Source organism: Bos grunniens, chromosome 20, assembly GCF_055505025.1.
Source record: "Bos grunniens cultivar Pamir isolate PY7600 chromosome 20, Bosgru_T2T1.0, whole genome shotgun sequence".
In the NCBI taxonomy this organism is placed as follows: Eukaryota; Metazoa; Chordata; class Mammalia; order Artiodactyla; family Bovidae; genus Bos; species Bos grunniens.
In genome coordinates, this window is record NC_141184.1 from 70,497,177 (window position 1) to 70,520,168 (window position 22,992).

Genomic DNA, 22,992 nt, shown 5'->3' on the forward strand with positions numbered 1-22,992 from the left:
GTTTCTGCAGACAGTTGCAAATGTACTTCTCTATAGCCCAAGAACATCATTATTTCCATCTTTGCCTTTTGATATCCACTCCCAGCCTTTTCCCTCCCCTCAAAGGACCAGCTTTGAATCCCTTTTGCTTCTGGTTAATTCACTAGCATGTTGGAAGCAGTGAGGAGAAAAGAAGGCAACACGTAATGCAGGATATGTGCTGAGATACAGCCCAGAGCAGCCCCCAGGACAGGCTCCTCAGCTTGTTTTGAGGGCCATCTGAGGGTATGGTGCTACAGCCTGGTGGGGGTATTGAGAATCTTTCTTCTGAAGAACTAGGGTAGCAGCCTTCTCTTTCCTTGATTTTGCCCCATGTGTTATGCACACATCCCTCCTGGAATGGGTTGTTAAGTTTACACACTTCTTTACCTGTAGTGTATCAGAATGCAATGAATATTCAGATTGGTTAAGTGAGAGGTAAATTATCAATTTGTCCTGACTTCAAAGCATCACTCTGAATTTTGCAGGAGTTCCCTAAGGTACAGTTTCCTCTTCCTCCCTTTCCCACGATAATGTACCTTTGCCTTTTGGGAAATGTCTTTCTCTTTCAACCACAGAAACTGTTGGAATGCAGCGTTTTGTCAAACTTGAGTAAAGGTATTAACGTCTTGAAGAACTGTTTAGGTGCAGTCTGCGAGTGTGTGTGTGTGTGTGTATGTGTGTGTGTGTGTGTGTGTGAGAGAGAGAGAGAGAGAGAGAGAGAGAGATGAGTTAGAGGGAAGGCAGTAAGTATCTTCTTCTCTAGGACAATGAGAATTTCTCATTTATTTGCAAAAAGCTGAAGTCCTTAGAGTGAGCAGAAGCATTCTCTTGCCATTTTTTATGAAGCCCCGCAAGTGCCTCTCCACAGTTGGTGCTTAGAAGACTGCTGCACGTCTCTGGCTGTGCTTGGATGGGGACAAAGAGGGCAGGGGATGGAGGGGCCCAAGTTTGTGAAAAGCTTCCCACGGCCACTCTGTGGAACTTGGAACCCAGCCAGCTGCCTACAGAATCTGCAGGAAGTGTTATCAGGAAGGAAGTTACTGACAGGTGAATATCTAACTGGTATTAAGACTGGTAATTGGTATTCTCCTTGTACATGGCATGGTGGGATTATTGGGTGAGCTGTCGTGCTCCCCTTTTCATTTGATTAAAATGCAAACAGTATCACTCAAGAAGTCAAGTCAAAGAAGGGGTCTCAAAGCATTTTTATGAACAGTGGAGACAAAGCAACAAATACAAACAAAGCATTTCCCATTCATAGAACTATATGTAAAAACTGCTGGGAAAGCAGGTGCAGAGATTTCCCTCAGAACTGGGTTCCTGTCATGACCCTGACGCTCACCCAAAGATCATGAGCAGGTCACTTAACCTCTGACACTTAACAGGGTTAACTTTTCTGGTGGACTCATAGGATTGCCCGCAGGGACTTCTTGTGCATGCTGGGGCCAGCTGGGATTGAGGAAGGATGGGAGCTAGGTGGGTGTTCACTAATGACTGAGCTTTTTATTTTGTTTTGCAAATTGGAAGATCTTTTCTACTGTTAACACTTGATACATTTGTACATGTATTTTTCTCTGTGTTGCATTTTAACCACAGAGTAGTCACTGAGGAAACAGCTGATTTTGGAATTCTGGGCTTATGTGGCTCATTTTAAAGAGTCTGAAAAGAAAACCTGTGTGTGTGTGGGGGGGGGGGAAGAGTCTGTAAAGAATTATTCTTCTTTACAAAATAATCATTTTTGGAGGGGAAGTTCAAATCTCAAATTTCTTTTAGTTGTTCTTCCAAGGAAGAAATCCTTCAAAGTTGAACATGAATTCAAAATTTCTATGCTTTTAAATAGGTGCCAAAAATTTAATCTAATTGTTTCTCAGACTCAACAAACATGGTTCTCTGCAGAGGAGATAAACTTTGATGCTCAATAGATGGAGACAGATGGGGTTGGGCGTGGTGATGATCAGGGTTCTGAAACTCTGATAGAGGGGAAAAGCTGTGCATTTCCCCTCTATCTGCCTCTAGCATCACTTCTCCCACCCTTTCCAACCTATTACAAAAGAATACAGAGACCTTGCTATGAATTTATGATGACATCAATCCCATTGACTTCTAAGAGTTAGAAATTGGCTTTTTAAAAGTGTTTAGCCTAAATATGGCACCCCACTCCAGTACTCTTGCCTGGAAAATCCCATGGATGGAGGAACCTGGTTGGCTGCAGTCCATGGGGTCATTAAGAGTCGGACACGACTGAGCGATTTCACTTACACTTTTCACTCTCATGCACTGGAGAAGGAAATGGCAACCCACTCCAGTGTTCTTGCCTGGAGAATCCCAGGGACGGGGGAGCCTGGTGGGCTGCTGTCTCTGGGGTCGCACAGAGTTGGACACGACTGAAGCGACTTAGCAGCAGCAGCAGCAGCCTAAATATATGATACAATTACAAAGGCTATACTTTAGCCTAGAACAAATCCAAATTACTTTGCTATTAATGACAGATAAAAACTATTTTTTCATCTCTTTTCCACAACAAATAATGTGTTGCATAGTTCAGAATTACAGTGTATTAATAATCCCCAAGATCAAAAATACTTCACCTCGAGTATTTGCTGTTACAAGCATGCTCTATAAACATTTTTGTATTTCCCTGTGTCTTCCGGTACAAGTGTGTGGTAGGTTGGTGCATATAGTACGTGCATTTGTTCAAGATTACAAAATAGCATCCAGTTGTTTTCCAAAGTGTTTATAATAATTTATACTACAACACACAGTTCAGGTTGCTCCAAATCCTCACGGTTACTTGTATTATCAGACCAATCAGTCTTTGTCAAACAGCTGTTTACATATTGAAGCAATAATGTGGTGAAAAAAGTCACTGAAGATGACATCAGGTATACATTTATATAAAGTTCATGCTAGTCCAGGTTCAATGCAGGATACAGGAAGCTTGGGGCTGGTGCACTGGGATGACCCGGAGGGATGGTATGGGGAGGGAGGTGGGAGGGGGGTTCAGGATGGGGAACACGTGTACACCTGTGGCAGATGCATGTTGATGTATGGGAAAACCAATACAATGTTGTAAAGTAAAAAAATAATAATAATAATAAAATTTAAAAAAAAGTTCATAAAAAAGACAAAATGAAACAACATATTGTTTAGGAACACATACATAAAACATTTTCTATACAATGAATGATCAGTCTAAAACCCATAATGGATACTTTGGGGAGGCTTGTTCTTCCTACCCTGTTGCTGCTGCTAAGTCACTTCAGTCGTGTCTGACTCTGTGCGACCCCAGAGGCAGCAGCCCACCAGGCTTCCCTGTCCCTGGGATTCTGCAGGCAAGAACACTGGAGTGGGTTGCCATTTCCTTCTCCAATGCATGAAAGTGAAAAGTGAAAGTGAAGTCACTTAGTCGTGTCCGACTCTAGCGACCCCATGGACTGCAGCCTACCAGGCTCCTCCGTCCATGGATTTTCCAGGCAAGAGTACTGGAGTGGGGTGCCATTGCCTTCTCCGTCCTACCCTGTAGAGGCAACTAATATCACATTTAGGGGATCATCTTTCTCCTCTATGATTTGATACCTTTATCACACTTGATATGCTATAGACAATATACAGGTTGTATCCTTTGTTTTTAATCAACATAAATTGCATCATTTGTACATATTTTTCTGACATTTCCTTTTCACAATTTTGGTTTTGAAATCTATCTATGTTGATGCATGTAGGGATAGATAATGCATTACCATTGTAGCATAATAGGAATTCCACAATGTAAATATTCTATAATACAACTATACAATGTTTTATTTATCTGTTCTCCTACCAGTGGATATTTAGATATTTTTAATTTTTCACAATTATAAACAAGGCTGTAATGAACATCCTCATAAAGGGTATTCTTAGCATGTTCTATATGCAGAGTACTTATATGGAGAATATATCATGTGACATGCTGAGTTGAATGAAGTACAAGGTGGAATCAAGATTGCCGGGAGATATATCAATAACCTCAGATATGCAGATGACACCACCCTTATGGCAGAAAGTGAAGAAGAACTAAAGAGCCTCTTGATGAAAGAGAAAGAGGGGAGTGAAAAAGCTGGCTTAAAACACAACATTCAAAAAACAAAGATCATGGCATCCGGTTCCATCACTTCATGGCAAATAAATGGGGAAACAATGGAAACTGATAGATTTTACTTTCTTGGGCCCCAAAATCCCTGCAGATGGTGACTGCAGCCATGAAATTAAATGACTCTTGCTCCTTGGAAGAAAAACTATGACCAACCTAGACAGCATATTAAAAAGCAGAGACAACACTTTGCCAACAAAGGTCTGTTTAGTCAAAGCTATGGGTTTTCCAGTAGTCATGTATGGATATGAGAGCTGGATCATAAAGAAAGCAGAGTGCCGAAGAATTGATGCTTTTGAACTGTGGTCTTGAAGAACTCTTGAGAGTCCCTTGGACTGCAAGGAGATCCAACAAGATACTCTCAAAGGAAATCAGTCCTGAATATTCATTGGAAGAACTGATGGTGAAGCTGAAACTCCAATACTTTGTCCACCTGATGCAAAGAACTGACTCATTGGAAAAGACCCTGAAGTGAGGAAAGATTAAGGTGGGAGGTGAAGGGGACAACAGAGGATGAGATGGTTGGATGACATCACTGACTCAATGGGTATGAGTTTGAGCAAGCTCTGGGAGTTGGTGATGGACAGGGAAGCCTGGTGTACTGCAGTCCATGGGGTTGCAAAGAGTTGGACATGACTGAGTAACTGAACTGAACTGCACTAGCAGGTTCTGCTGGTTAGACTTTTGTTACTTTACAGGAGTACATGGGTCATTGTGGCATCAACTTTAACATCATGGGCAACCAGCTACTTCTGTGGTCACACTGTAGTGTGCTGGAGCCAGCTTCTTTTATTTTGCAGAAGGAAGTTGTTAAAGTTTCATGAATTTTAAAAAGCAAGAATTATAAAAAAAAAATTCTATAAATTTACAATAAAATAAAATTACCTTTTAACATAATAAATACTCAAAACTCATCCCTCCCTAATTATTTTACTGCACTTTCTGATTCTCAATGCTATTGAGATAATCTATGTTTATTACTTCCATGTGGTGGAAATACTGTATGATGGTGCCTGACTGTACATCTCCTCTCAACTTTGCATTGTACTGTTAGCTTGAGATCAGCCACAGAGGGAATATTTGCACTATAGAAATCAGCAATGCTACAAAATCAAGGCATAATTTATTGTTTTGTTGATTATATAGTCCAAGAGTTGGCAAACTCTTTCTATAAAGACACAGATAATAAATATTTTAGGCTTTGTTACTGTTGCTTCTCTTCTTCCTCCTCCCCTTTCTGCCCATCCTCCACTTCATAACTTCCTCCTCCTCTTCTCCCTCCTCTTTCTTCTCTTCTCCCTCTTTCTCCTCCTCTTTCTTCCTTATAACCCTTTAAACATGGGGTGGGGGGGAAGCAATGAGCTAATGAACTTTATAAAAATAGGAACCCATGGACTGTAGTTTGCTAACCCCTTTTCTCTTTGTAACAAAATGACAGAGAAAAGTCAGTAATGCAGGTTTAACGTGTGTGCTGTTTATGTGGCCTTTTTGCATTGTGAATAGCTGAAGAAAATTGATGAGATGTTCTTCCAGTGTTTGAAAACTATTATCTGGTTTAACAAAGAAGTTACTCATCCTTTACAGACAAATGAAGTTTTGACATATGTTCTTATTATTTATTTCAGTTTCATCTTACTCATTAATGTAAGTGAAAATATCAAACAACATTCATCAGAGACTACACCTGGAAATCTCATTGTTAAACATTAATCAACACCACTGGATCATACTCATTGCATTATGAAGAAAAGAAATACTCATTCATCTAATTCTGATGCCTTATTATGCTTAATTTCATCTTATCTCTTGCTTACACATATACACCCTATTCATATAGTTGACACACTTCTTTTTTCTTATGTATGGTCTTCCAATTTTCACTTAAAAGTATATTCGAATTATGAGTATTATTAGTATTATGAATATTATCATCACCACTTTACGTTTTGACTCCCCACCAGTCTGTGAACTACTCTAGGACAGGGACCCTGTTTCATGTATTCTTTCTGCGCTTCAGTGTTCTTATTTCTTGAGAAATAAGCTTAGTAATAACCACCTCCTAGTGACGCAGTGAGGATTAAATGAGATAATATATGTAAAAGGCTTAAAGTGGTGCTTGACCTACTGTGATAAAAACTTAATAACTCTTACCTATGATAACTGTTGTTCATATTGGTGTTATTAGTTTTATCTTCATTATCCACAACATAATGGCAGCTTCAAACCCCAGAATAGTTCCCAGCCTGTGGCGGGAACACTGCAAATGTGAAATTCATTAATGTGACCTCTTTTTAGAAATAAAAAAATTCAAACTATTAAATTTGTTTCTAATGTATTTAGGACAAGATGCTAGATGCTATGATAATATTAAGATGTGTAAGACATAAATGTAATTCCCTTCTTTAAAAAGTTGACAATCTAACTGGGAAGACTGACCCCCCTAAACAGTACATGAAAAGTGCCAATGGGATGGGACAGGCTGAGTCCCATGAGGATAAGAGGTCAGGGAATCCACTACTTTCGGCAATAATCAGGCAAGGTTTGAGGGTGAAGTGGGTCATGGACTGAGCTGTTTCAGAGGGGTAAAATTTCCTTTTTTGTGGGCTCCTTAATGCCACAAATTAATGTAGATCCTTTAAAAAAGAATATCCCTGCCTCTGTTTTAAAAATCACTTTCTTCTCTCTATGAAATATCCTCAGTCTCTCTCTTATGTCTCTAAAGGAGCGTTTCACATCTGGAACAATAAAAGCAAACTCTTCTGTATGAACAGCTCTCTGCATCTTTGCAGACATGGATGGTATCCATACCTAAAAGCATTTGTAAATCCCTAACCACCAAGAAGTGTTCCCACGTCCCATGAATCACTGCAGCAAGCCACTGCAGCACCGTTCCTCTTTTGTGCTAAAATTCTCAGAATCTGACAGGACATCTGCTGCGAGAGGGCCTGACCTCCATCCTAATGGGGGTCTCATCATACAAAGCCATCCTGCGGTGAACCAGGCTCCCTCTGAAATGACCTCACCCAGCTCCGCAGGCCTTTTCTCTCCATGTCTGTTATGTTTCTGATCTACTAGGTGTTGTAGGGCTCTTATTATAAGCTTAGAAAGAGTCTGGAGAGGAAGCATGATGCCAAGAGTGATCTTGGAACATTTGTTAGCCTGCCAAAAAAGGCTGCATGTTCTGCCAGCTAGGATTCTAGTACTGCAAAGTCAAGCTGGTATCATGCAATATCTTTGTCTTTTCATATTAGGTTTTCTGAGGGGGTAATCAAATTCACTCTTTTCCCCTCTGAGTTATAAGTCTTTCAAGAAATAGATATCCAAGTTATATAGGGCTCAAAATATCCAAATCATAATTGGTAAAAATGTAGAATGATGTGACCTGACAGTGTCTAGTGAGTGTTCTATTTTTTTACCCCCAAGTCTAGACCTTGGGATAAACTTGAAGAAAGTAGATCTGCCCAGCAGACACTCCACCAGCCAGTCACATGGATGAACACAGCCATCCTCACATCCTGCTGAGGTCAGGGGACCAAGAGAGAAGTGTGGAGAATGAGCCCAAGCAAACAGTCAAATCATTACCCTGCACCACAGCAACTGGTAGACACTTGATGCTAGAGTCTGATCACCTCACCAAGCAGATAAATCACTTCTCACAGGGGAGAACCAGAAAAGTAGAGAGGATGGCAAAAGTCTCCCATTCCTCCCCCACTGCCAGTACTTCTAAGAAGGGGATATTCCTATTTGAGAAGCAAGGTTTTGAGAAGAGGAAAGGTAGCTTCACTGTATGACCCACAGAGAGGAATACCTCACTCACCACATTAACTGGTGATCAATCACGTGCAACTACATATTATGGCGAATTGTCAATGGCTTAGAACACTCTCTCTTCGCCCCTCCCCTCCTCTTCCACCTCCCCTTTTTTCTTTCTTTTCTCTTCCCTCCCCTTGCTTTATCATTTTCCCCCTTTCATTTTTCCTTTCTATTTTTCTTTCAAGAAGTATTTATTGAGTGCTTAGTGTATGGTAGTGATAGAATGATGAATAAGACCAATATAACCCTTACTTTCAAGGAACTTACATTCCTTGAATGTAAGCAAGACTATTAAAATAATAAGTACTTAAGCAAATAGTAATTATAAGTCATAGTAAATGATATAAAGGAATCAAATAACTTTGATATAGAGAATAATGGGAGGCATTAAAACATTTATTTAGATCTCTTATTATGTATCTATGGAAAGGTGTTCTTGGAGACATGCATTTCAACTGAGTCCTGAAGGCTAAGAAGAAAACATGGGAGAAAAGGGTGGTGAAGACCTTTTCCTATTATTTTATAGGACTGGCCCTTGTGGAGGCCAGAGAAAGCACCCTGAACCAAAGAGCTGGCCTGTGGTTTTCCTCTCTGTAGTTGACAGTGGCTTCCTGGAGTGTTGTGTTGGCAAGGATTTTAAGATTCTTAAGGGCTCAGGAGTAAGGAGACCCATGGAAAACTGGTTGTATCTATCATAGGAGTGGGAGGGGCCCCTGGGCCCCAATTATTCCTATTCTAGAGAATTTTTCTTGTGATCTAATGTCTAGGACATGAACTGGGAAGACTATGGGATGATATACTTCCCCACTACTTCCCTTAAAATCAACTTACTCCACTCCAAGCCTTTCACAGCAGAAGTTTCAATAATTCATTCAGAAACCATATAGCCAATGAGCTGCAGGGTGGAAGGTACATGATCCCACCCTAATTTATCTTTTCAAAATTATTCTGCAGCTCTTCTATGTGTCACTTGCAGCAGTCAAATTCCTAGAGACCCCGATCCTGTTTTCCCATTTTAGGATTTTCTTGGAACTTTACCATACAGAAAATTAGATGGACTGTTTCTCTGAGGCTGGAAGATACCAAGAATTGATTTGGAGTTGCAGAACTATTGCCTCTTAAATGAGATTTGTCTTATTTAATAAATACCCACAAAACCTCAACTCACATTGAACATACGCAAACCCACTCACAAGCCATTTGGATTTGTGTTACTTCACGTATGATGTTACTTCAAGTATGATATGCCTACGAATGGTGGTATGTGAGAAAATGTTAAGTGCTACGCATGCGTTTGTGCTTAGTCACTGAGTTGTGTCCAACTCTTTGTGACCCCATGGACTGAAGCCCACCAGGCAGGGTGGTATGTGAACTTTTTAATCATAATAATAGTTTTAATGTATAGTAGAGAAGCATTGGTTTATTATTTATATAAGAGATCAAGTTACCTTTTACAATAAATCTATTTTGCTAAGCCAGGTTGATTTTTAAGTCTTAAGGGGTTAATTGTATAGATGGTATATGAATATAGCAAAGGTATGTGATGATACATACACAAATAGTCAAAATTTGGGAAAAACTGATTTAGAGTTTGTTATTGGTTCAGTTGTGTTCCCCCTTGAATTTACGCTGAAGTCTTAACCCCTAGTACCTCAGAATGTGTTGCGATTTGGAGATAGGGTCTTTTACTAAGTGTGGCTCCTAATCCAGTATGACTGATGTCTTTATAAAATGGGACCATTTGAACACACAGACATGTATGCATGGTGGGAAGATGATGTGAAGAGACGTAGAAGACAACCATCTACTAACAAGAAGAGAGGCCTGAAACAGATCCTTCCCTCACAGCCCCCAGAAAAAATCAGCCTTACCCAGATAACACCTTGAACTTCTAGTCTCCAGAACTATGAGATACTAACTTGTATTGTTTAAGCCATGCAGTCTGTGAAACTTTGTTACAGTAGCCCTCACTAACTAATACAGAATTTATATTCATACTGTTGTTGTTCTGTCCCTAATTTGTGTTTGACTCTTTCTGACCCCATGGACTGCAGTATGCCAGGCTCCTCTGTCCTCCACTATCTCCTGGAGTTGGCTCAAATTCATGTCCATTGAGCGGATGATGCTATCTAACCATCTTATCCTCTGTTGTCCCCTTCTCCTTTTGCCTTCAGTCTTTCCCAGCATTATTATTTTCATATGCTTGAAGCTAACTGCCTCCTTACAAATAGCTGTGAAAAGAAGAGAAGTGAAAAGCAAAGGAGAAAAGGAAAGATATAAGCATCTGAATGCAGAGTTCCAAAGAATAGCAAGAAGAGATACGAAAGCCTTCCTCAGCAATCAATGCAAAGAAATAGAGGAAAGCAACAGAATGGGAAAGATTAGAGATCTCTTCAGGAAAATTAGAGATACCAAGGGGACATTTCATGCAAAGATGGGTTCGATAAAGGACAGAAATGGTATGGACCTAACAGAAGCAGAAGATATTAAGAAGAGGTGGCAAGAATACACAGAAGAACTGTACAAAAAAGATCTTCACGACCCAGATAATCACGATGGTGTGATCACTCACCTAGAGCCAGACATCCTGGAATGTGAGGTCAAGTGGGCCTTAGAAAGCATCACTACAAACAAAGCTAGTGGAGGTGATGGAATTCCAGTTGAGCTATTTCAAATCCTGAAAGATGATGTTGTGAAAGTGCTGCACTCAATATGCCAGCACATTTGGAAAACTCAGCAGTGGCCTCAGAACTGGAAAAGGTCAGTTTTCATTTCAATCCCAAAGAAAGGCAATGCCAAAGAATGCTCAAACTACCGCACAATTGCACTCATCTCACATGGTAGTAAAGTAATGCTCAAAATTCTCCAAGCCAGGCTTCAGCAATACATGAACCATGAACTTCCAGATTTTCAAGCTGGTTTTAGAAAAGGCAGAGGAACCAGAGATCAGATTGCCAACATCCGCTGGATCATGGAAAAAGCAAGAGAGTTCCAGAAAAACATCTATTTCTGCTTTATTGACTATGCCAAAGCCTTTGACTGTGTGGATCACAATAAACTGTGGAAAATTCTGAAAGAATTTCTCAAGAGGCAGACCACCTGACCTGCCTCTTGAGAAATCTGTATGCAGGTCAGGAAGCAACAGTTAGAACTGGACATGGAACAACAGACTGGTTCCAAATAGGAAAAGGAGTATGTCAAGGCTGTCTATTATCACCCTGCTATTTAACTTATATGCAGAGAACATCATGAGAAACTCTGGACTGGAAGAAACACAAGCTGGAATCAAGATTGCTGGGAGACATATCAGTAACCTCAGATATGCAGATGACACCACCCTTATGGTAGAAAGTGAAGAGGAACTAAAAAGCCTCTTGATGAAAGTGAAAGTGGAGAGTGAAAAAGTTGGCTTAAAGCTCAACATTCAGAAAACAAAGATCATGGCATCTGGTCCCATCACTTCATGGGAAATAGATGGGGAAACAGTGGAAACAGTGTCAGGTTTTATTTTTGGGGGCTCCAAAATCACTGCAGATGGTGACTGCAGCCATGAAATTAAAAGACGCTTACTCCTTGGCAGGAAAGTTATGACCAACCTAGATAGCATATTCAAAAGCAGAGACATTACTTTGCCAACAAAGGTCCGTCTAGTCAAGGCTGTGGTTTTTCCTGTGCTCGTGTATGGATGTGACAGTTGGACTGTGAAGAAGGCTGAGCGCTGAAGAATTGATGCTTTTGAACTGTGGTGTTGGAGAAGACTCTTGAGAGTCCCTTGGACTGCAAGGAGATCCAACCAGTCCTTTCTGAAGGAGATCAGCCCTGGGATTTCTTTGGAAGGAATGATGCTGAAGCTGAAACTCCAGTACTTTGGCCACCTCATGCGAAGAGTTGACTCATTGGAAAAGACTCTGATGCCGGGAGGGATTGGGGGCAGGAGGAGAAGGGGACGACAGAGGATGAGATGGCTGGATGGCATCACTGACTCAATGGACATGAGTCTGAATGAACTCCGAGAGTTGGTGATGGACAGGGAGGCCTGGCGTGCTGCGATTCATGGGTTCGCTTAGAGTCGGACAAGACTGAGCGACTGAACTGAACTGAACTGCCTCCTGGACAGTTGTTGACATTTTAAAAATGTGTGCTTCTAAAGGGTAGAAACCTGTAAGTGCCTGTAATGCCCACTGGCAGATGCAGAAGTGGATTATTAAATTCTGTTTTCACAGACTTTGTTAAGTGTGAGGAAAAGGTAAGATATTTATCAATATTCATGTCATTTAATGGGAACAGCACTGGTCTTAGTGTCCACAGACCGAGGCTCGAGGTCATATTCAGCCTCAGGCTGAGGAGTTTGAAACAAGTTCCTTCACTAGTGGGGCCCTGCAGTCCTCATTCAGTTCCCCATTCCCTCACTTCAAGACTCATGTTTAGAAAGTGTATGTCTCTAAGAGGTCCAAAATGTCAATCATCCCCACAGCTGGAGCCAGGGAGAGTCAGGGCAGGGCTCTTGGGACATGTGAAGAAGTTTGACTAGCTGTCTAGACAGACAACCTCAATGTTTAAACTTGACTGAACATCTGTTAATCATCCAAGATGCTCCTGATGCTACGCCAGCCTGGAGGTGGTCACCTGGGTCCTGGCCACCAAAGTCTTTGTGTGATCATGGCAACTGGGGGGCTACAAGATAGTGAATTAGTGTGAATAGTCAAGAGTTTGTATGTCGCCTACCTAGAATCCAGGTCCTAAATGATAATGGGAATTTAATCAGGGTACTAGCTCTGTTCTACCACAAATAATACTAAATTTTCCTTCTAATTGGCAGGAGTCCAGAACCAAAACCCCTCATCACCAACTGTTTAGTCTGGATATAAGAAAGTGGATAAATTTTCTTCTCAAAAAAGTAAGTTATCTAAATTGGAAAAAGCATTTCTTCTTTTAGTCTTTATTCCAATAGAGGCCTCTTCTCCAGCCCCTCTCAACCAAGTGAATGCACTTATTCTAATATTAAAGTTTGTCTCCTAGAATGTGGTTGTTCTCTCTCGCTTGCATTTTGGGGAACTTGGAGTGAAAATAAGAAAGGGATTTGAAAATCAATCAAATGGAATAGAATTAATCAGATCAAATCATATCAGTCAAATAAAGGCAGTGTGTAGTATGCTGCCTTGCTGGCCCTGTCTGGGGAATGAGAGTCAGACCGAGACTTCAGCTGGGTTAGTTTAGATTGGCTTCCATTTGCCTCTACAGTGGTGATTCCTGAAGTAGTAGGGGAAATTCACTGCTGTCCCTCTGCTATGTATTTAGCTTGCTTCAATGAGGGGGAAAGTGATCTGGGGAGGATGAAGAGGGAACTAATGTTTCTTCCAGTCTCTTCTCTAATACCATAGTGTCAGCACCAATAGTAAATATTCTCTGAGATACTATGTTAGGCTTTGGGGATCCACCAATTAGCAAATCGAGTTATGGCTCCTGGCCTCTTGGAACCTACCATCTAGTGATAGGAGGGGACCATGGTGTTTTCAGAGCACTAGGTGTGCTAGGAATTTACATGGATTATCTCATTAAATGCTCCCAACAACCCTGTTGTTGCTATTACGATATCTGTTCTGCTCTTTGAAAACCTGAGGGCGTATATGGTTTAGCTTTGTCTACAGTCTGGTGATGGTGGCATTTGATTTCAGGTGCAAGGGTGTATAGGCACCTGTCCATCCTGCCCTCCCACTTCCCAGCGCAGCCCCATAAACAAAGTTATAGCTCTTACCCCCAGTCTGTTTACTTGTGTACTGGTGCTCTGGGAACCAGAACACATCCCTGGCTGGTCTTTGGTTTACTGACCCATATCTCGGTCTCTCCTGAGACCCTGAAGTTCAGTTTGGCATTCTTATTTTTAATTTAGCTCTCTTTCTCCCAGAGCTTAATTGTATAATTTTGCTTCAGTTCTGCCATCCACTTTTCTCCCATCTCTCTTCTGATCCCTTCATTCTCTCATTTTCACACTAACAGTTTGATGAGGAGGTTATGCCTGATCCTGAGCTGGTTTTTCTTCCAGATTTTGGTTCTGTATTTGAGGTTTTGGGATGCAAATTAACCTTTTTTTTTTTTCAAGCAGTGGCAAACAGATACAAGGAACTTGAGGAAGATCAAATTCCAGGATCAGCTTATGAACCCCCAGTTTGGCCCCACTGAAACTGCTGGAATATACAGACTGATCTTGATATTATAATGGGGCATCATGCTTCTTCCTCTTCCCCACACCCCAAGTTTAAACTCTGGGGTCTGTTTAGCCAGCCGGTTACCTGGAGGGCTGTAGATGGTAACTGCCAGACAGAACGTCTGTGTCTCTAGGTTTTCCATTGGAGGCAGAGCTGCAGCCTGACCTGATATGCTTTCTGCCTGAGAGCAGGAGCATAAAGTGCAGCCCTGCCTACTTGCTGGCAGGTGGGCTGCACTGAGAGTTGGTGGCGCCTGCATGCCACCTTTATAGCAGAGTATTTCCATGCACTAGACCCAGGATACAGCCTTTCTGGGAACTCCCTAGAGAGGGAGGTGATGATGACGGGAGTCGGTGGACAGAAGAACAGAATTGTTGGTGGAAGGTCCCCCCTTTTCTGAAAGGGTGAAGGTTAAGAGGAATAAGCACTTCCTTCAGACATCTGACATAACGATTTCTCCAGGTAGTGGACTGTGGAACTCTTCTTTCCGGATAGGAAGAAAGAGCCAGAGAAGCACTTAGTGCTGGAAGAGTCAAGCCCTTTCATGTTGCGTCCGATAGAACTGGGCACCTGGGTGACTTGCCCAGGGGTACACATCTGCTCAGGAGCTGTATTAGGGGCCCCAGGAGTCCTGACTCCCAGCCTAGCGTCCCTCTGTTACTTGACTGGGGCTGGAATTTGGAAGCGTCTCCTTGAGAACACCCACATGCCTGCAAATGGTTTTCAGCTTACTCTCAACAGCTTCATATAATAGTTGAGGTCTCTTTGTTCAAGAGCTTTGATCAAGTGGCCTTAGGCAGTACATGGCTTATCCCATTCCCAACTCAATTGGCTTTGTCTGTTGATTGTCACCCTCTTACCAGCAGCTGACTGTTCTATACCAGGAACCCTAAGGGCAAGCTTAGAAGATCAAAGAATGATTCTAGTAGGTGCCCTATCTCTCTAGATCAGTTGGGACCAGGGAGAGATGTTTTCCAACCTGTCTTCCTTATCCTCACAATCTTTGGGAATTTTTAATTTGAATTTATACTTATACAAACAATAATACGAGAACTATAAAGAAAGGATGTTCTTTCATCCAGAGAGGAATATGGGTAGAGCACAGGCTTTGGAGTGGAAGAGGCCTGGATACAGATTCTAGCTCTAGGACTATCGACTTGACACCAAACTGCTGCTGCTGCTAAGTCGCTTCAGTCGTGTCCGACTCTGTGCGACCTCAGAGACGGCAGCCCACCAGGCTCCGCCATCCCTGGGATTCTCCAGGCAAGAACACTGGAGTGGGTTGCCATTTCCTTCTCCAATGCATGAAAGTGAAAAGTGACAGTGAAGTCGCTCAGTCGTGTCCGACTCTTAGCGACCCCATGGACTGCAGCCTTCCAGGCTCCTCCGTCCATGGGATTTTCCAGGCAAGAGTACTGGAGTGGGGTGCCGTTGCCTTCTCCGATCGACTTGACACTAAACTACTTACTTAATAACTCTTAACCACCATTCCCCCATCTATGTACTGTGCTGTGCTTAGTCATTCATTTTTGTCCCATTCTTTGTGACTCCATGGACTGAAGCCCATCAGGCTCTTCTGTCCCTGGGGATTCTCCAGGCAAGAATACCGGAGTGGGTTGCCATGCCCTCCTCCAGGGGATCTTCCCAACCCAGGGATCAAACCCAGGTCTCCCACATTGCAGGTGGATTCTTTACTGACTGAGCCACCAGGGAAGCCCAAAAATACTGGATTGGGTAGCCTATCCCTTCTCCAGGGGAACTTCGTGACCTAGGAATTGAACTGAGGTGTTATGATTACAGGAGGATTCTTTACCAGGTGAGCTATCAGGGAAGCTCTTCCCCATCTATAGATGGGAATAATAAAGGCTTCCTGTGTGTTTGTTAAAATAATAATATAGATAAGGTCTTGCATATGTAAGTTTAATAAATTTTAGTTCTCTTCCACTCTCCTTCCTCAGTATAACCATTTTTAATTTGTTGTGCTTCTTTCAAGTTCTTATCCAAATGCAGGTATATTTGCACGTACTGTAGATGTAATTTTGCATGTGTGCTTAGTCACTCAGTCGTGTCTGACTCTTTGCAACCCTTTGGATTGTAGCTTACCAAGCTCCCCTGTCCATGGGATTTTCTGGGCAACAATATTGGAGTGGGTTGCCATTTCCTCCTCCAGGGGATCTTCCCTACCCAGGGATCAAAGCTGCATCTCCTGTGTTTCCTGCATTGCAGGCAGATTCCATACCTACTGGGCCACCTGGGCTTTATACATTTTGTAGCTGTTATGCCATCATCTGTCCTTCTCTGTTAGTCTTAGTTTGGATCATGTGAAAGTGCTGATATTCAACTATTTTGAGTTAGATAGAGCAATTTCACTTATCCCATGTAATATGGAGTTTTCAGAATCATCATTGTAAAAGAATGAATAATACTCTATTGAGTCAATATGCCATGATTTATATAAGGATATGCATTATTGACTATTTTGATTATTTTTCATATTTTCCTATGAAAAACAGTTTTATAAGACTTCCCTGGTGGCACAGTGAATAAGAGTCCACCTTCCAGTGCAGGGGACACAAGTTCAATCACTAATCCAGGAAGATTCCACGTGTCACCCATGGGGCAACAAAGCCCATGCACCACAGCTGCTGAGCCAGCATGCTGCAACTACTGAGCCCATGTGCTGCGATTACTGAAGCCTGCTCCACAGGAAGAGAAGCCACCACAATAAGAAGCCCATGCACCCTAGCAAGGAGTAGCCCCTACTCGCTGCAACTAGAGAAGGCCTGTGCAAAGCAACCAAGACCCAGTGCAACCAAAATAAGTAAATAAATCTTAAAAACAGTTTTATAATGAAAATCTTCATGTGTATAGATGACTTTTCTTCTTTGAATTATTTTCTTGGGATAAATTTCCAGAGGTAACTCCAATTTTATTTGAGGCCCAGTGAACTGTATTAATTTTGCCCATAGTCATCACTTCTATAATCTGTTCCTTAGGTCTGGCTAGGATTGAAAACTATTGGCAGAACCAACTCAGAAAACAATGAGAATTCTTGAAACCAGCACCTGGTATTTGTCAGGACTGAGGGAGAAGGGCAAAGAACAAAGATATAGCAGGAATTCTTCTCTGGAGGCCTGGTCAATCTCAGCAAGAAATTGAAAAAAAAAAAAAGACCTTTCATTCATTCTGAGCTGTCAAGGAAGTCAGAAAAAAAATGCACAAAAAGGAGAAGCTTGAAAACTACTTCAGTGGTCATCAGTATAAGGACAAATAAATCAATTGTAACGTGATTCTTAGATGAACTATCATAAGCAGTTAAAAATGAACTAAATCTGTATAAAGTGATATGAAAAATTCTCAAAAAAAGTTAATGAAGAAGAGCAAAGTGCAATATAGTATACCATTGATGTCAACTTGAAAATCATGCATGACAGTGTTTTGCACTTTCATGGATACTAACATATGCATTTAATATTATTAAAAATAAGCAGGAAAGATGCACATTAAAAATCATGATTTTGACTATGGAAAGTAGCAAAAGAGATAATTTTAATTATACCTATAACTTTTTTTTAATTTAAAAAAACAGAAGAAAATATAGCAAAAAGTTAACAATAGTGAATTTTGGGATGCGGACACCTAAATGTTTGTTTCATTATTCTTGTTTTTTTTCCTGTATTTGTTAAATTTCTCATATCATCACCGTCATTATCATCAATAACAAAAGATGTAAATATGAGAAGTGGCAGTGTCGGGGTGATGGATTGGAGGAAGGGCCACCCAAGTGAAAACCGTCAGCTCTTCGAGGCGGTCACGGATCAGCACGTTAGTGCAGACTGTCTCCTTGTTTCCCTTTGCTAAGCCAGTTTTTCTCACACAAGCGCTTCCTTGTTGGCTTTGTGATATTTCTGTGTTTGGTCAGCTGCTGTTTCTGGGAAGGGCTAAAACTTCAGGCTATCCTATCAGTTTCAGCTAGAACAGATCCAGTGAAAGCTCAATCTCTAGAGAGGCCCTTCACTTGAGATTCTAGAAGACATCTGATGGAATAGTTCCTTATTAATTCCAGAGCGAATGCTGATGATTTGGACACTGATTAGTTGCCAGGCCAGTAAATAAACAGTTTGCGATTTTCTTTGTGATAAGTGGAAGAAAAAACTGCCAGAAAGAGAGGACTTATTAAGGACTTGATTTTTGATCTGCAGATGAACATGGTTAGTCAGGTCAGGCATGTAGGAAATAACAGCCAGAGAACAGAACAATCCCAGGCAGAGCTGAGTGGCAGGCACAGAGGTGGAAGTGAGAAGGCCAGCACCTCATGCTATCATCTTACCCAACACAGTGGCGAATACTGTGGTAAAGCACCAGGCTCTGCCTTTAGGACCAAGCCAAGGAGTGTTGGCTCCTGACAGCTCACAGCAGCATCCCTCCCCAGGAATTGCCAAGAATAGCCTTGCTCAAAGTTATTACCTTCCCTCAGCTCCAGTACATGTTCAGAGATCCAGTACACATTCAAAGAGTGGTCTAAGTGGATGTACCAAGACTTGGCCCTTTTGCTTCAGTGGCCATCCCAGTCCAGAGCTCCCCATGAACTTGACTGAAGATCCTCTTACAGGTGCAGCACAGTTTAACCTCTCACTCTTTCCTCTGTCCAGGCGTCATCCTTCACCCTTGTTCCTCATGTCCCAGGGGTATTGAGCCAAGAGTAGTAATTTCCTGAGTACAAGTTTCAGAACAAAAGCAACAACAACAATAAAACAGAACACCAGCAATAAAAACCTCAGCATCTCATGGTATATTTTCCAGGGAACCTTATCTATAACCTACCAATCTTGAACTGTTATTCTTTTTCCTTATGCTTTTCTTGTCCTTATTTGGGTAGTTTAATAAGTTAGTCTTGTAAATTGACCTTCCAGGTTCTTGTCATCTCTAGTGGTTAATCAACTACTTTGCTCGCAAGAAGAGTCAGATACAAGTTACGATTTGAAGGAACCTACTACCCAGATTGGAAGCTAAGACCCTCCGACTGAAATGCTGTTGCTCAGTAAAACTACATTGTGTCCAAGTCTTTGGAGCCCCATGGACTGCAGCAAACTGGTTCCAAATCTGGAAAGGAGTATGTCAAGGCTGTATATTGTCACCCTACTTATTTAACTTATATGCAGAGTACATCATGCAGATGTACCAGACTGGATGAAGCACAAGTGGGAATCAAGATTGCCAGGAGAAATATCAATAACCTCACATATGCAGATGACATCATCCTTATGGCAGAAAGTGAAGAACTAAAGAGCCTCTTGATGAAAGTGAAAGAGGAGAGTGAAAACATTGGCTTAAAACTCAACATTCAGAAAACGAAGATCATGGCATCCGGTCCCATCACTTCATGGCAGATAGATAGGAAAATAATGGAAACAGTGAGAGACTTTATTTTTTTGGACTCCGAAATCACTGCAGATGGTGACTGCAGCCATGAAATTAAAAGATTCTTGCTCCTTGGAAGAAGACTTATGACCAACCTAGACAGTGTTTTAAAAAGCAGAGACATTACTTTGCCAACAAAAGTCCATCTAGTCAAAGCTATGGTTTTTCTAGTAGTCATGTATGGATGTGAGAGTTGGACTATAAAGAAAGATGAGTGCCGAAGAATTGATGCTTTTGAACTGTGGTGTTGGGGAAGACTCTTGAGAGTCCCTTGGACTGCAAGGAGATCCAACCAGTCCATCCAAAAGAAAATCAGTCCTGAATATTCACTGGAAGGACTGATACTGAAGCTGAGACTCCAGTACTTTGGCCACCTGATGCAAAGAACTGACTCATTGGAAAAGACCCTGATGCTGGGAAAGATTGAAGGCAGGAGGAGAGGGAGATGACAGAGGATGAGATGTTTGGATGGCATCACTGACTCAATGGACATGAGTTTGAGTAAGCTCCAGGAGTTGGTGATGGACAGGGAAGCCTGGTGTGCTACAGTCCATGGGGTTGCAAAGAGTCAGACATGACTGAGCAACTGAACTGAACTGAACTGGACTGGACTACAGCATGCCAGCCTTCCCTGTCTTTCACTATCTCCTGGAGTTTGCTCAAACTCATGTCCATTGAGTCCCTTGAGTCAGTGATGCTATCTCAGTTGGTAAAGAATCCACTTGCAATGTAGGAGACCACCCACAATGCAGGAGACCACCCGCAATGCAGAAGACCCGGGTTCGACCCATGGGTTGGGAAGATCCCTGCATCAGGAAGATCCCCTGGAGAAGGAAATGGCAACCCACTCCAGTATTCTTGCCTGGGAAATCTTATGGACAGAGGAGCCTGGTGGGCTATAGTCCATAGGGTCACAAGAGTTGGACACAACTTAGTGACTAACCCACCAACACCAATTTAAATAATAATATAAAATTCTAGCTGAAAGAATACTGCAAATTTGCTTGCTTGGTAAATGGAACAGATGTGTTCTGTGGGCATGAGAGAGAAAATGTGGTGGTTAAGGAAGTTAGTGAAGAGATTGGAAAGTCAGCGAAAAATTTAACTGAATTAGAAAATTGGCAAAGATCCAGAAAGTTCACAAATTATGCACAGATATAATAATTATAAGATGGTTAGGAAGAGAATGGAGGTAAATTTATATCAGAGTTTGACAGAAGTGTGAAAGAAAGACTAGATGGAAGAATTGTGAGAAAAAAAAAGGGGCAAGGTATATAGCTGGCCCTTGAAAAACTCTAGGCTTAGGGGCAAACAACCATGTCTGTGTAGTCAGAAATCTGCATATAACTTATAGCTGGCCCTCTATATATGCACTTCACTTCCTCTGTATCCCCAGTTCCTCTGTATCCATAGCTCTGCATTCTCAGATTCAACCAGCCTGAGATTGTGTAGTTCTATAGTATTTACCGTTGAAAAAATCCACATATTAAATGGACGCACGGAGTTCACACTATACTGGGGGATGCAACCAAAGGCAATTTAGAGTCAGATTGTAAAGGGCATTGAGTATTGGACTAAGAAATTTGGTTTTACCTGAAAAGAATGGGGATATAGTTGAAATTGAGATGGACACTGATGGTTAGGAAAAGCGTAGAGACAAGAAGGCAGTGGTGTTGAAAGCAGGTTGAGTTGGGGTAGATTGTATAAGATCTACTGGAAAGGAGGACCTTAGAGGCAGCCTGGACCTTGTGCCGAGTTCTGCCTTTAAGCTGTAAGGCAGAGAATGAGGATGATGGCAAGTCTTCTTCCTCGACTGACTGATAAAAATAATACGGTGCAGCCTGTGTCACAGTGGTTCCCACTTCTCTGATTTTAATGCTGTTCCCTCAGTAAACTCTCCAGCTGCTCATCCATATCCTGCTTATTCAACACGGCCCAGGAAATGTCACGCCTCCTCCATGAAGTCTTGTCTGGCCCCTTCAGTCCATAGTGACCTCTTTTCTTTGGACTAGTACCATCCTTCAAACCAGACTGTTTCATTATTTGGTCTATGTTTTACCTAAGTTAGTGCAAGTTACTGCTGAAGCTTATTATAATTATATTAATATCTAGACAAGTCCTAGAAATAAACTATGTACCACTGTGTTTTCTTATTTCTTAAATTAGGTAGTTGGTGAATTTCTCTTCTTTGCCATCATCCCTACAAAATTATTTTCATCTTTTCCTCTTTTGATTAAAGAGTGCTATTTTGAACTTAAAATAGTGATAATTAAACTTCATTACTATATGCAGAATGCTATCCTAAGTGTTTTGCAACTATAACTCTCTAACCCTCACAGCAATCCTGAGAGATAAGACTTGTCAGTATCCCTGTTTTACAGATAGGAAAACTGAGGCAGAAGAGGCTAAATAACTTGCTCAGATTCACATAGCTAGTGAACGGTAATGATTCACAGAGTTCTAAACTAGGGTGGATAGTGGAATCATTTATTCTAAATTTTATCTAAGTAAAAACTCCACTTAGTTTTTACTCCACTACCCACCCACTTAACCCCTACCCCATTCATTAAGACACCCAAGGAAGGGGTTGATGAATGTATGATTGAATGAGGATTGGATTGGACAAATTGTATGTTCATGTAACAGAGTCAAAGATTGGGTCCTTAGGGAAGGTATTCTCTGAATCTTTCCAAGAGAAGAAACTTTTATACTGATCTCAGGTGTTCTCACAGTGAATTTAATATATGTGTATAGGATGATCCTGACTTCTGAGGTCATGCCCAGTTCTTAAAGATTAAGACACTGCAAAACCTTCTTTCACAAAGTATATTTAGACTTTAGGAATTTCTGCAAAGCATGTTTGATTGACTTTAATATATTTAAAATTAAGGCACTAAACAAGTCATAAACCCTTTAAAGTATTGTTCATCTTAATCTGTAGCTTCAAATGCTCATAGACCTCTCCAGATACCAGACAGACCTGTAGGGTTTGGGATTCCTCTGAAGTTCAGTTAACTGTAAAAGACCGAGGAAAATGCATGGCCAGGGGTGTTTATCATTAAAGCTCATCATTGTTTCCCACTTTCCTCTTTCTTATCAGAAGTCAAAGGCAACAGGGAAGATAATGTGGCTATCAGGGTTATCACTTGTTGCCAAGTGAAAAAGCACAGCTGAGTTGGATTTAGCTTGATGGCCCTCTGTTGAAATTCAGGATCTCTTATCTTTGCTTCCACTTCTCCTGTCTAGACACTTAACAATGATTTGCAGGAAATTAAGGCACTTACCCCTGCAGAGAAGTCATGGCTAAAACATTTCTAAATATAAAGTGTGTGTGTGTGTGCGCGTGTGCGCTTGCAATGTAAGTTAATGTTAATTCAAAAGGAAAACAGCAATGTTTTTTTC

General features: G+C 41.4%; 1 protein-coding gene across 1 annotated transcript in view; it reads left to right on the plus strand.

Moving 5' to 3' along the window:
• LOC147350628 (uncharacterized) overlaps window positions 1-22,992 on the plus strand; it is a 107,668-nt gene that overhangs the window by 61,968 nt on the left and 22,708 nt on the right. The window contains exon 5 of the mRNA XM_086362321.1: window positions 12,783-12,860. Within this exon, the coding sequence (XP_086218447.1) occupies window positions 12,783-12,831 (49 nt within the window). The 3' untranslated portion in view covers window positions 12,832-12,860. The remainder of the gene's footprint in view (window positions 1-12,782; window positions 12,861-22,992) is intronic.